This window comes from Geotrypetes seraphini, chromosome 6 (genome assembly GCF_902459505.1).
Source record: "Geotrypetes seraphini chromosome 6, aGeoSer1.1, whole genome shotgun sequence".
NCBI classification, from domain to species: domain Eukaryota; kingdom Metazoa; phylum Chordata; class Amphibia; order Gymnophiona; family Dermophiidae; genus Geotrypetes; species Geotrypetes seraphini.
The window spans coordinates 44,512,432-44,528,166 of NC_047089.1; the positions used below are offsets into that span (position 1 = coordinate 44,512,432).

The 15,735-nt window shown below is 41.8% G+C and overlaps 1 protein-coding gene across 3 annotated transcripts in view; it reads right to left on the bottom strand.

The window, feature by feature from the left end:
- Positions 1–15,735, bottom strand: part of MIPEP (mitochondrial intermediate peptidase) — a 190,942-nt gene that overhangs the window by 117,726 nt on the left and 57,481 nt on the right. For all 3 annotated transcript variants that reach the window (XM_033949151.1, XM_033949152.1, XM_033949150.1), the window contains one exon: positions 8,701–8,753. In XM_033949151.1, the coding sequence (XP_033805042.1) occupies positions 8,701–8,753 (53 nt within the window). The remainder of the gene's footprint in view (positions 1–8,700; positions 8,754–15,735) is intronic.

Here is a 15,735-nt window from a genome sequence, read left to right on the forward strand (position 1 = left end):
AACAAAAAGAAAAAACTGCAGAACAGATGTACAAGATGCAGGCAATGTTTATTTCAATAAACAATTTGTTGCGCACAAATAGACCACCTTAGAAAGGTAAAGGGACCCTACACGGTCAGTCTTTCAATCAACATGTCTTCGTCAGGGGTCCCTAAAATGGTGGTAAAAGATGTATATAATCACAACAATTTTTGCCTGATCTATGGGCTGCGGTGTTTAGTGAGGCGTGTGTCAGGGAAGGAACTGGCGAGACAGTTGCTAATGCTAAGAGTGGTCGGGGTATCCTTGAAACAGCGACTTGCGAAACATATCATTTCGGATTAATTAACCCCTGACTGAGCGGCTCAAGCCTTCTAAGCTAAGTGCTTGTTTACTTATAAAAATGTTATAAAACTTTAAAGTTTATGAAAGGTGGTGTGGGTAGAAGGAACCCAAAGCCAAGTGATTATTATAATTTGATAATAAGTTTAAGAAAAGTAATGGGCCAGTGACGAGTGGATACTAAAAGCTCTAGGGCTTTGAAAGTAATTGAGCCCTGAGTGGTATTGCTGAGGTCATGGGAAGTGATTTTCTATGAGCTCCTATATTATTTGAAGGCCTAGGCACTAGAGAATGACACGGGGAAAAAATCTGTCCCCGTCACCGCCCCGTCACCGGCCCACCATCCTCTGCACCGCCCCGTCACCGCCGATCCCGTCACCGTCACCGCCATCCCTTTCACCGCCCCGTCACCGCCACTGCCATCCCAGTCACCGCCCCGTCACCGTCCCCGCGGCCACTACCTGCCTGCCCGGTCGATCCTGGTGTTTGGCCGGCTCTCTCCCTTCTCCTCACCTTGGTTTGTGGGTTTTCTTTTTCGGCAACCTGCGCGCTTTCCCAGGGAGCCGCACACGCGCGGCTGCTCAGTGTTCGATCTTCTGCTCTGCTGCAACTTCCTGTTTCCGGTTGCGTCAGAGCAGAAGATCGAGGCTGAGCAGCGGCGGGTGTGCGCGGCTCTCTGGTAGCGTGCGGGTCGCCGAGGAGGAGGATCTACGGACTGGGGTGAGGAGAGGGGAGAGAGCTGGCTGGACACTGGAATCGATTGGGTGGGCGGGTGTGAGCTGCGGGGACCACGCGATCCTTCATGCCTCACTGCGGGGGACAAGACCATTCACCGCCCCGCAGGCGGTGAATGGCCTTGTCCCCGTCGCCGCAGCGACTGCTAGTTTTCTTCCCCGTTTTCGGCGGGTGACCCGCAGCTAAAATGCGGTGGCCGCGGGTAAACCGCCACCGTGTCATTCTCTACTAGGCACCTATGTACCTTATAAATTACTGGAATAAATCATGCAGAAATAGTGCCTAAATTTTTATTTATTTTTAATTAAATTTTGCATAACTCAGCTAAGTAGTCACTTTACAGAAAAATAAACATTAAGAAAAATGTACTAATTTCCAGTCTTCAATATTATGAAATCCAATTCCAAAAACTTATGGAAAACGAGAAGTTTATACTTAAAACTCTCTCCTCAAAACACTAAGGGCTCCTTTTACTTAGGTGCGCTAGCGTTTTTAGTGCATGCACGAAATTACCACGCGCTACACCGCACGGTACGCTTCTAGAATAACGCCAGCTCAATGCTGGCGTTAAGGTCTAGCGCGCGCGCTATTCCGCGCGTTAAGGCCCTAACGCACCTTAGTAAAAGGAGCCCAAAAGCAAAAGCGGCTAAACTAAAGCTCTAAACCAGGAGATATTACTCAATGAGCTTCCTTGGTAAGCAGGATTGGCAATGAAGTTCTTTCCCCATCCCCTACAACTTCCTTAGTAGATATAAAGGTAGATAATTGCACAGTATGAAAGATTGACAAATATAATGGAGCACTCAATATTTTCATATAATTTTTATTTTATTTCTTATATACCGCTATACCGTTAGGTTTGAAGCGGTTTACAGAAAATATACATTAAGGATACAATAAAAATAAGATAAGTAAAGATAGGTACTTAGAAATTCCCTTACTGTCTCGAAGGCTCACAATCTAGCTATAATGTGAAATAAAACAGAGGAAAAAAGGACCTCAAAAAACCCCTGGATTAAAATCATAAAGATCTTAACCAATTGGGGTTGGTTTTCATCACTGGTCCAAAACCCCTGTATTTAATGATATATTTACAAATGAACTTTAAGAAAAATAAGCTCCCATCTGAATAACTGAAGGTTTTAAACAGCAGAAACTGTTTCCTACTTTGTGTTTCTCTAGAAACATATAGGGTCTAATATACAGAACAATTTATGTGGGCTGGCGAGCCTCTGGCTCACTTAAATCGATCTGAACCGCCAATACCCCCGAAGGATCTGCAGATCCAGCACACAATCCCTGATTTCCCATCCCGGGAAGCTCTGTACCAGCAAACAAGGGATCAGTAAGAGACATATCAGCCTCAGGGCCCCTCAGATCTGGATCAGACAGCGCAACAGCTGCAACAGGCTGAGGCAAGGACTTGCTCAAAGGCATCACCACCCCATTAAGAGACGCCGCGGAGGCGGATGGAAATTGCTCAGGGGAAGAACACTTGATTTTCTTTTTTTACAAATTCATAAAAGATGTCCAGCTCCTGGGGCATAAAGTCACCCTTAGATGACTTAAAGACACGTTTCTTAGGCCCCAAAATAAGAGACTGATATTTTCTGCTATATTTACAGTTCATGAAAGTAACTTGATTGGCTCTAAATGACATGGTTTACATGGACACTGCTGCTCTATTTGGCCCTTTCATATTCCAGGTAGTGCTATATTGTATTCGCTCTTTCCCTGATGATTTTATTGTTCTCTGACAGGAAAGTAAATGTTAGCCCAATGGTCCTTTCACTCTATGTGTTTACTAAGAGGGTTTGATCCTGTACAAACATAGTACAATGGGGCGAGGTTAAAAATATTTCAAAATACCTTCAGAAGCACTCCTCTCTAGAATGCTTGGTGCAAGAACTGTTGATGGCTTCCAGAAGATTATTACTGCCACTTTCACAAAAGGTGATAAAGGAGAAATTTTACTAAGTTGCAATAGGTACTAATATATGCCTCTCATGCATCCTGTAGTAAGGGATGGGGCCTGAGGAATCTAAGCAAATCAGGGCCTTCCAGATATCCTCGATGGGCCGCAATTGTCATGCACGCACTTATCCGTGCGTGCAACTGTCGGGGCGCATTTGACAGAACACAATTGGCGTGTGTGGATTTGACAGTGTACCATGTCTAAACACCAACTCTAGCAGAATACATATTTCAAATCGGATATATTCTAATCACAAAATAGAAAATAAAATTATTTTTTCTACCTTTTGTTGTCTCGTCATTTTATTCTTCAAATCATGTTGGTCTCGCTGTTTTCTTTTGTCTTCTCTTAACTCACTTGCCAGGGTCTCCTGACCATTTGACATTTCTTTTATATCTGTGTATATATTCAGCATGTGTATGTGTTCAGCATCTCTCTTCTCTATGTCTCCTATACATCCCTTTCTAGTATTTCCCCTGCTTTCATCATCTCACCATTCTATGATCCTCTCCCCCTGTGTATAGTATCACTCCTCTATTGCCCCCCTCCTAGGGCCAGCATCTTCCTTCTGCGTTCTTATTCTCACCCATGTCTAGCCGTCTTCTCTCTGTGTCCATATAGGCTCCCATAACTGGCATTACCCCTCTGTATTCATATACCACCCCCATGCTGTATTCCCCTTTTTGTCCATGTTCCTATGCTCCCATCCACATCCACCATCTCCCCTCTTTTTGTATATCTCACTGTGTTCAGCTTCTCCCCTCTCTTATTCCCTTACACCAATGTGTCTCTCACACTCTCTCTTTTCTCCATCCCTCCATTATGTTCAATGTTTCACTCACTCTTCCTTCATCCACTTGGTTCAGCTTTTCTCTTTCCCTTCCCTTCTCTCTCCTCCTCCCTGCAGGTCCTGCACCTCTCTCCCTTCCCTCTAGCCCCCTTCCCATGGGTCCAACACCTCTATCCCCTCCCTTCAGCACCCAGCTGTGGGTCTGGCACCCTCCCTTCCTTTCAACTCCATCCCCACCACCACCACATTGGCCCAGCACCTTTTTCCTTTCCCCCCAATCCCCAGACCAGATCCAATACCTGTCTCCCTTCCTTTCAGCTGCAGCTGGTCCAGCAGCACAAGCAAACCCCTCCCTCCCTCAAGATCGTGGGGCAAAATGACAAAAAAAACTCCAACCTTAAGACTCCCCTACCAGGTCAGCCCCTTTGTGCCTACCAGCCTCTTAGAAGCTTCACTGACAAAGAGGCAGTGTCGCAGGCCTGCTCCAGGACCTTCCTCTGGCTGATTCCTTCCTTCCATTGTAAATTCTGGTTCTGCCTATTTTGTAGGCAACCGTAGAATGTTTACGGAGATACTTAGGGATGCTTAAGCACACCAAAGGCGGAGCGTGGTTTCACCCAGAAGTGGCTTTGTGAGTGCTTAAGCATCCCTAGGTGTCTCCATAGGCATGAGACAGATGCCTTAAATGTAGTCCTGCAAAATGCTGGCCCACATTTAAGGTGTCTGTTCAGCAATGTAGATGCAATTCTCTTTAGGACGCCGATGTGTGATTGACATGCAATTGGCATCTGCCTCTTAGGCATCCGCCAAGATTGGTGTACCACAGAGAATCAGGCTCTTAATCCCTACAAAATGGCGGCAAGCGCACATGTGGTAATTTTTCAAAATGTTTGCTTGTACAGAGCCATGGTGAGGCCTCACTTGGAGTACTGTGTTCAGTTTTGGAGACCACACTACCGAAAGGACGTGCTGAGGATCGAGTCGGTTCAGCGAACGGCCACCAGGATGGTCTTGGGGCTCAAGGATCTCACGTATGAAGAAAGATTTAAAAAAATTGCGGCTGTACTCACTTGAGGAAAGAAGAGAACGGGGAGATATGATTGAAACGTATAAGTACATCACGGGACGCATCGAGTCAGAAGATGATATCTTCTGGCTCATGGGACCCTCGACCACCAGAGGGCATCTGCTGAAAATCAGGGGAGGGAAGTTTCATGGCGACTCCAGGAAGTACTTCTTCACCGAAAGAGTAGTGGATCATTGGAACAGACTCCCACTCCAGGTGATAAAGGCCAGCAGCGTGACGGATTTTAAGAGAAAATGGGATACTCACGTGGAATCTTTAAGGGAGTAAATTCAGGGGAGGGGATACTTGGAATGGGCAGACTTGGTGGGCTATAGCCCTTTTCTGCTGCTTTTTTCTATGTTTCTATGTTTCTAAATGGGTCCAACAAAAACCTCTCTCAATGACATAGTAATAGGGACAGTTCGTAGCCATGACCATATGCACCCTAAGACAAAATTTTTAAACCTTGAAATAATAAATTTTAAGAGGAAAAATCAATGCAAAAGTGTGCTCACCAGGCACACTTGAAAATATGACAACTGTGAATCACAACAGGCCCTGCTTATCACATACTCTTCACATATCACATATGAGCTATCCTACACTGAGCTGCCAACAGTATGTGGATATTACGAAAAAGATCAAATCTGCTGCAAAGTGCAGTCAAACAAAACAATGATCAAATCAATTAAACGTTCGTGCTTCATGAAGGGGGCTCAAGCACAATCAAGGAGGCTTAAATGTTGCCCAACAAAGGACCATATCACAGCTGCCTTCCGTATCAGTAACTCCTGCAGTTCAAGGCTTATTATGGAGTCCGTTCCATGTCACAGAATCTTTAAAGTTTATGAACACATTGAGATCAAATAATTTTGCTGTCACTGCACCTTCCCTTTGGAACTCACTGCCCAATTTCTTAAGCGTAGAGTCCGCACTAAATCAATTTAAATCCAAGTTAAAAACCTTCTTGTTCCAGGATGCATTTGGACAATAACTGTCCTTTTAAGGACTTAAACAATGCTTCTCTGTTTTTATCCCTACCTATTGTTTTCTTCCTTCTCTGTGTTCTTTTCTCCAAAGATTGCAGTTCTTGCCCATTTTCCCATTTGTTTGAAGTAAGTCTGTATGTCATGTCATTTGTTGTACTAATATATCCTGGTATTGTTTAGCATTACTAATTTTTAATTTGATTTTATGGTATTTTCATTGTACACCGCCTAGAAGTTTAATTAGGCAGGATAAGAAATTTTAAATAAACTTGAAACTTGAGTCCTTCTGCACTTTTCTTAAATGGCAAAGCCAGCACCACCTGAAACAATGTGATGATGTCAGCAAAAAAAAAATCAATGATGTCAGCAAAAAAAAAAATGCAATGACGTTTGAAATGTGGCAAAGGTTTTATTGAAAAACTCATTGTCCTGATATCATTACCCCAAAAACTGAAAGCAACAAATGACAATCACAAGCAAAAAAAAATTTTGTTAAACAATCTACTGTATTTTCACGCATATAACGCACGCGTTATACACGATTTTACAAACCGTGCATAACCTTGCGCGTTATACGCGTGAGCGCGCTATATAAAATTTTTTTTACATAGTTCCCACCCCGCCCGACGCCTGATTCATCATCCGGAAGGACCAATTGCACCCCCACCGCTCGCACTCCCACCCCGATGGACCGCTCGCACTCCCACCCGAAGAACCGCTCACACCCCCACAGCCTCCCCCCCTCCCCCATGGAGAAGCTGTCTACCTTGTTTCCGGATGCCAGTGAGCCCAGCTGCTTCCTCTGCCGGCGGTCCTGCCCCTTCTCTGAGCCCTGCTGCGCTGCTTCCTCTTCCGGCGATCCTGCCCTTTCTCTGACGTCAGAGAAAGGGCGGGACCGCCGGAAGAGGAAGCAGCGTAGCGCAGGGCTCAGAGAAGGGGCAGGACCGCCGGCAGAGGAAGCAGCTGGGCTCACTGGCATCCGGAAACAAGGTAGACAGCTTCTCCATGGGGGAGGGGGGGAGGCTGTGGGGGTGCGAGCGGTTCTTCGGGTGGGAGTGCGAGCGGTCCATCGGGGTGGGAGTGCGAGCGTTGGGGGTGCGAGCGGTCCTTCCGGATGATGAATCGGGCGTCGGGGGGGGGCATCAGGCTTTCAGGATGGGGACAGGACTTCAAGTGGGGACAGGCAGACCTTCAAGGGGGGACAGGACTTCAAGGGGGGACAGCCAGAGGAGAGTCGGGGCAGCGAACGGAGAGTCGGGGCAGCGAATGGAAAGTCGGGGCGGGTGAAAGGAGAGTCGGGGCGGGTGAAAGGAGAGTCGGGGCGGGTGAAAGGAGAGTCGGGGCAGCCAGAGGAGAGTCGGGGCGGCATGCGCGGTATACCCGTGAGCGCGGTATATAAAAATTTCTTTATATAAATGTGTGTTTCCCGTGCGCTATACCCGTGTGCTCGTTTTACACGGGTGCGCATTATCTACGTGAAAATACAGTACATTTCTTGCAAGGTTGATGATGACCAGAAATACTTCATTTATTTCCCCAACCAGGGGATGAACTGCTTGATCACAGATGTTACGTTCCCTGGAAAAATTTTGTCTTGCGGTGCATGTAGTCACGGCTGTGAGCTGCCCCTGTTATTCTGACATTGGGAGAGTTTTTTGTTGGAGTTATATTATTCCTCTTCCATTTTTCCGGTTATTGTGTGGATTATGCTCGCTAATGGGAACACACAGCAGCAGTAAAAATGGCCTTGGTGTGCAGGAAAGAGCCATGTTAGGATGTGCTAAGGCCACTTTTTACTGCAGATTAGTAAAAAGACCACAAAATGACATGTGCATTGTCACACACAAAGTTAAGAGGCTTAGCTATAGATATAAATGTTAATCATGCTGTAATTATGGTTCTAAATCAGGGGTCTCAAAGTCCCTCCTCGAGGGCCGCAATCCAGTGGGGTTTTCAGGATTTCCCCAATGAATATGCATGAGATCTATGTGCATGCACTGTTTTCAATGCATATTCATTGGGGAAATCCTGAAAACCTGACTGGATTGCGGCCCTCTAGGAGGGACTTTGAGATCCCAATGAAAAGGTATGTTCTAAAACCTGTTGAGTACAAAAGCTGTTTTCTGGACTTTCAAGAATTCTATCCAACATAAGAATTTTCTTCACTGAATACTGTATATCTTAGAAATAAATGCCTTCTAGTGCAAATTGCACCCATCCTATAGTTTCTATAAAGGCAGTTGTTTTTCAATATGGAAAAATGTACTTGACAGGTTTTAGAACGCACCTCTTCAAAATGCCAGTTCCTTACCATCTGCTACAATACTTTTCTCTTCTGTAAAGTGGTTTGTCTCCCCCTTCAACAACAACAACAAAAGATGGCCACAAATGGTCTAATCAGTTAGTAATGGCATGAGGAAAACTGGAAGAGTCTGAAGATATCCAAACAGCGGGTAAGGTGGTGGTTCGGTTTTTTTTACACTGGAAGCCTTGCCTTCTTTTTAAGATAAAAGCATTTTCTTGTTTTATTGCAGGTGCCAAGAAAGTGCAGATCATTCCAGCAAGTCAGACTTTTCTTTTTCGTCGACTACAGTTTGCAAATTGTAACTGCAAAGTTAATAGGAAGCCCTTTTGTTTACAGAGTGAAAGCAGCATTTCATATTGCCAACCAGGCTACGATGAAACAGCTGCTCTTGTGTAGTATTATTACGAGGAAAATAATTTCACTTTGAATCTTAACCCATTTACACATATAACTGCTTTAGAAAATACTTTAAATTTCTAATCTTTTGTGTATTGCAAAGCTAATGATCATGAAACCCACCTTTCAGCACGCAAGACACCGCTGTAGTATGGATGATCCCAAGGCATCAGCTTCTGCAACAACACAATTCAACCTTTAATTTCTGCAATAAAAATCTAAATATATCACAAAGAGCCAATATATAATTTTACAGCCTCAACTATAGACAGGCCAGTTTTGGAAAAGTAATTCAAGGGGTGAAAGACAGACAGGGAAGATGTGTGGTACAGATGCTTTGAGTGACACCTCCTTGTCAAGTGCCAAACATTTTCAGTATAAAAAGATCATTAATCTTAGACTAAGCTTAAATATTTAACAATATTATGGATTAAAACAACAAAAGGCTGATAATATTAGCAGCAAAAATGTTCACAGAAAACAACTGCCCATCAATTCTCCCAAAATGTACATACGGTAAGTAGCTTGAATTTTATTAACAGGGCACCCGTGCAGAATAGCAAATGGGAAAGAGGACTTGTATACCGCCTTTTTGGCCCAGATTCACTAAAGATAGCAATTTAATCGCTGTTGGCTGATTTTAAAACAGCAATTGATTCACTATATTTTTTGCGTGCAAATCATTTGCGTGGAGGTGCAAATCATTTGCATGCAAACTCCCGACTCAATCGCTCAGTGAGAGATTGAGTCGGGGCAGCCCTGCCAGTAGTGACAGGAGAAGCAGCCTCCTGTCACTGCTGTCAAGGCTTCTGCTGTTTTGGTTTTTTTTTTAATAGCACAGATATTTTGCATGTATTAAAGCGCCCCTTCCCCCAAAAATGGCAGGAGGGATGCCCACTTTCTCTTGCCACCAGACACTTCCACCTCCCATGCGCGAATATAGCAGGATGGATGCCCACTCCCTCCTGCCATCAGCACCCCCCGCCGAACCTCCCTAACTTAGATATGGCAGGAAGGATGCCAACTCTCTCCTGCCGTCGGAACCCCCACCCCCGAACATGGCAGGAAGGATGCCAACTCCACAACTCCCCATCGTCTGCAGCTCATTCAAAACACGGCAATTAAACTTATCTATAAGGTTGGGAAATATGATCATGTCACTCCTCTTCTGCGAGAAGCTCACTGGCTACCCATTACTCACCGTATCACCTATAAAACTTTAATGCTGGTCTACAAAATCAAACTTTCGGGTCTCCCATCTTTTCTCGATAAACTCATCATCCCTTTTTGCCCTTCCTCTTAGATTGGCTGATCAGAATCTACTGACCATACCCTCCATCAAAGAATTCTATTACACTAGAAAAACTAATTTCTCCGTTGTAGCTCCAACTTTATGGAACGCCATGCCACTTCAACTCCGCCTTGAAAATTCACTCGACAAATTCAAGATTAAACTAAAAACGTTTTTATTCAACGACGCATACCATAGCATTTAAATATTTCTTCTCCAACAGCTAGCAAACTAAATATGAACCGCTTTTAAGAAGTGATCCCCTTTCCTGATGTTATATCCTCCCCCTCTCTTCCTCTCCTTTTAATTTGTTTTTTTAATGATGTAATTATTAACTTTCCCTTCCCCCTTCACCCTGAAGCTCATGTTCGTACTTGTAATTTGTCCATTTAATGTTCACATTTCTCCTCCCCTTATAATAATTTATTTTTAACCTTTCATTTTTAACATTGTAAACCGGCCACGTGCCCGTCGATGGTCGGTATATTAAAATTAATAAACTTGAAGTCTTGCCATCGGAACCGAACCGGCCCACCCTGGCTCTCCTCCTCTACTTCCTGGTTTGTCACTTTCCTCCTCTCCTGAAGCTGTTTCCCTTTCTGAGCTGTCCTTGCCTTTCTTCCAGATGGCCAGGATGGGGAAGTGCTGGAGGTTCCTCCAGGAAACCTTCTGTCTGAGAAATTGAACTAACCCGAGGAAGGGGCAAGGTTTCATATCCACATGGCAGTGGCCTAAGGGATCTGGCCAAATGGAGTCTTAGGCCACTCCCAGCACATCCCAGAATGCACTGGAAAGAGGCCTAAGATTCCGGTTGGCCCAGGTGCTTAAGGCCCCTCCTATGGGAGAGGCCTTAAGTGCCTGAGCCAATCAGCACCTTAGGCCCCTCCCCAGTGCATCTCATGATGCACCGGGAAGATGCAGCCCCGCCATTCTGATGAGGCAGGCCTGCCGGCCAGAGGGAGGAAGCATCCCTCCAGCTTGCCAGCCAACTAAAAAAGGTATTGATGGAGTCCGGGTGGGCTTTTGGGGGAGGGTGTCAGGGGGCATGCCTTTTGATGGGGAGGGGGCTTCCAGCAGGAGGGACTGGGCATCCTTCCTGCCGATGATCTTTGGGGGTGGAGGGGGTTCGGGAGTGGGTATCCCTCCTGCCGATGATTTTTTTTGGGGGTGGGGCGTTCCGGCAGGAGGGAGTGGGCATCCCTCCTGCCGGTGGATGTCTCGGCAAAGTGGTGGCAGGAGGAATTGGGCACTTTTCCTGCCACGGACATTCAGGGGTGGGGGTTAGGGTTAGGGTTAGCTTTGGGGGTTCTAGAAGAAGGGACTGGGCATCCTACGTCTAAAAGGACTTGAATAAATTTTGGATCGAGAATGTAGTATAAATAGATATTGCGGCGGTCTGGACGATTAAATGCCTGGACGTACAGGTAGACGATTAAAAAAAAAAAAAAATTTGGATGTACTTTTTCAGAATGGACCTTTTTCCGCTGCCAACTTTGGGCGACTAGCGCCCTACATCCAAATCGAACTTGGACGTTTCTTTCAATTATGCCCCTCTATGTATTTGTACAGCAGTGCACATGTTCACAAACACTAAATAAGCAAGCAGTAGTAGTAGTGTGTCTGTATGAATGTGTAAGTGTGCATACTGCATAATATGTAACTCTTTCTTGTCTGGTGAACATCAGGGTGGGTTACTTTAGTAAAATTTAGAGCATGTTTAAGGGGCCACAGCAGGAACCAGTTTGCACTAGGTCAACTGGAAAAATAATTTATTCACTCTGCATTCTCCTTTCCTCCAGTAAGTTAGTCTAGGCCAAACACTGCAAGAATTAAACTTCAATAATGCAGGAAGAACATGAAACTATGTAGAGGAAGTAGTAGAGCAAAGTTCTTTTTCAGCTCTCAATTCTTCCTCCAGTGGAGAAAAGGGTAAAAGTAAAAGGGATGGGATTTGACATATTACTTTTCTGTGGTTACAATCAAAATAATTGACTACTGCTACTATTAATTATTTCTATAGCACTACCTTACATACTAAATACAGGTACTAATTTGTGCCTGGGGCACTGAGAGGTTAAATGAAATTGCCTGGAGCCATAAGGAGCTGCAGTGAGCCCCTGCAGTAGCCACTCCTGGACATATATACTGCTATGCAAAGTATTTTCTCTGCAGACACATAATAGGATAATAGCCATTTATTGCCACTAAATTGCAATGACTTGTAATTCCCAAGGAATTACTGTGCTTTAGAGACTGTGAACTGTATCCACTCCTCAGTATTCACCAAAAGTGTTTTCTGTAACTACGGTACTGGTCAATACTACGGAAAGAGTCAGTGTGTCGGTGGGATTGCATCTGTGCAGAATAAAATATTGTTGAAAGATTGAAATATTCTACTCTGGTTATTAACCTGACACCCTGGAAATTTATTACCTTGAAAGATTTGCTTCTATTTGGCATATCCCAAACCAATGATAAGATATTCTAATAATGCTATTTGGTGATGGTTTTTTTTTTTTTTATATATTATTTTTTATTTTCAATTTTTACATAAAGTGTACAAAATATTAAAGTACAATTGATAAATACACAATATCACTTTTATATCTAATACATTATATTCTATATGTATTTTATCTCCCCTCCCACCCCCTACCCTTCTATTACTTTTCAATCATACATTACATATTGTAAATCATATTATATTTTATTATGTAAAATTATTTTCACTGCCCCCCCTCTATGTGTGTCACAAAGAAGATATTTAAAAGAAGAAAAGAAGAAGAAAATCCTACTAATTATTCATTGTAATATTTTGTCAATGGCCCCCATATTTTTATGAATTTAATATATGTCCCTCTTTGTATTGCTATTGTTCTTTCCATTTTAAATATATGACATATTGTATTCCACCAAAATGTATAATTTAGGTTATTATAATTCTTCCAATTATTAGTTATATGCTGTATGGCAACCCCTGTCATAATTAATAAAAGCTTGTTATTTTCTGGTGAAATTTGACTTTTTTTTCTCATCATCATTCCAAATAATACTGTATCATATGATATTGCTATATGATTTTCCATCAATTTATTAATTTGTGGCCAAATTGAATTCCAAAAACTTTTAATGTAGGGACAATGATATAGTAAGTGATCTAAAGTCCCTGGTTCCAGATTACAGTGCCAGCATTTATTGGACTTAGAACTGTCTAATTTTTGCAAACGTGTAGGGGTCCAAAAAGCTCTATGTAATAAAAAGAACCAAGTTTGTCTCATAGATGCTGACACTGTACATCTCATTCTCCAAGACCAAATTAGTGGCCATTGAGATGCATTAATTTGATGCTTAATCTCAATGCTCCAAATATCTCTTAGACCATTTTTTGGTTTTTTATTCAAATATCCAGATATTAATTTATACCACAATGCGGCTTGATGTCCTAGGAAGTCTGTTTGAAAACATAAGAACTTTAAACTATATTGATTATTCAATGTTTTCCATTCAGGGAACCCAACCTGAATGGCCTGCTTCAATTGCAACCATTTAAAACTTTGTGTTTTATTAAGACCAAATTATGTTGCAATTGTGAAAAATCCAGCAGTTTACCTTCTGAAATAACGTCATCCAAAGATCTAATGCCTGCAATAATCCAGTTCTTCCAAAGGATTTGAGCTCCGCCAATTTTGATCTTGGAGTTTATCCATAGAGATTGATTAGTTGATTTGTTTATTGGGATAGGTGTTAATTTACTTATAAATCTCAACGTTTTCCAAGTATCCATTAAAATTTTATTTTCTCTGTATCTTCTAGGCATGTTAATACTTGGAAGGTGAACTAAATTTAGGGGAAACATAAGGCGCCATTCCAAATATAACCAATCTGGTGCATTATCTATAAGTTCTGGGAGGATCCAATACATACCCTGACGTAGAATATAGGCTTGATGGTACCTATAAAAATTTGGAAAATTTACCCCTCCCTCCTTAATTGATTTTTGCAAAGTTACTAAAGCTATTCTAGGTGTTCTACCAAGCCAAAGAAATTTCGTTAAAATGCTATTAATCTTTTTATAAAAGGACCCCTGAAAATAAGTAGGTATCATACTCATTTGGTAGCAAACTACAGGCAAGATCATCATTTTAATAGTTTGAACTCTCCCCCACCAAGAAATATGTAAGGGGTTCCATTGCTCACACAACTCCGTAACTTTTTTTAATACAAATTTTTCATTTTCTTTTACGGTATCTTCAATTGTATTTTTAACTTGAATGCCAAGATATTTAAATCCTTCTTCCTTCCATATGAATGGAAAATCTTTAAATAATCCTTTTACACAATGAACATTTAAGGGTATAATTTCAGATTTATTCCAATTAATTTTATAACCTGAAAATTTACCAAACTTATCAATTAATTTTAATAATGAAGATAAGGTAGATTCTGGATTTTTCAAATAAAGCAAAATATCATCAGCATAAGCCGAAATTTTATATTCCATATCTGAATATGGAATACCCTGTATCTCCCTGTTTTGCTGTATTGCTAACAATAAGGGTTCTAATATAACATCAAATAACAAAGGAGATAAAGGACAACCTTGTCTAACTCCCCTCCGCAATTGAAATCCATCAGATATCATATTATTAATATTTAATCTTGCAATTGGGAAGCTATACAAAGTTTTTACCATTTGTATAAATCCAGAACCTATACCAAACCATTCTAAAGCTTGATACATAAAATTCCATTCTACCCTATCAACGCTTTTTCTGCATCCAAGGAAACTGTAAAAGTTGGTTCATCTATTTTTTTTGATAAATTTAACATATGAAACAATAATCTAGAGTTATTAGAGGAGTGTCTTTTAGCAACGAAACCCGTCTGATGCATATCTATAATATGTGGGAGAGCTTTGGCTAATCTTAAAGCCAAAATTTTTGCCAAAATTTTATTATCCACATTTATTAATGATATAGGCCTGTAGTTCGAAACCAAAGTAGGATCTTTATTTGGCTTAGGCAGAACAATTATTATTGATTCAGCCATAGTACCTTTAATATCACCTTTTATAAGTTGTGTTTGATATAAATTTAGTAAATGTGGGGAAAGGATATTTTGAAATGTTTTGGTGATGGTTTAATATCGGTAAAGGAATGCTAGCCAAAGACTCCCTCTGCTGTTATTCAAAAATATTACACTCCCTATGATGAACAAATTTATTTTATATATCACCTTTTTAGCAAAATTGGCATTGTAGTGGTGAATGACATCAACCAACATAAAAACAGCATTAAATCACAAGAAAAATCTGTAATATACAGACCGTAATGGAAGAAGAATACAATGAAAATAACAAACTAGAACTGTTAATACATGGATAGAACATTCAGGTCTTTATCTGCCATCATTTACTATGTTACATAACAGAGACAGGGGTAGAGAAGGAAAAAGGTAGTTCCAGCCTATATATACAGAGGAAAAGAACGATCCAGGAATAAGAGGTTGAAAAGCTAACAGGACAGATGAAGAAATGTTTTTCAGAGATTAGAAAAGCTAGCAAATTCTGCAACAGTATAAGAAAATAAGAATTGCCATACTGAACAGACTGAAGGTCCATCAAGCCATTATTCTGTTTCCAACAGTGGCCAACCCAGGTCCCAAGTACCTAACTAGGTTCCAAATAGTAAAACAGATTTTATACTGCTTATCCTTGAAATAAGCAGTGGATTTCCCCAAGAAATCTCAATAATGGCCTATGGACTTCTCTTTTAGGAAATTATCCAAGCCTTTTAAAAATCCTGCTAAGTTGATTTCAATTACGCCAACATTGACTGGAAAAATGTTACATCAGGGAGTGCTAGAGA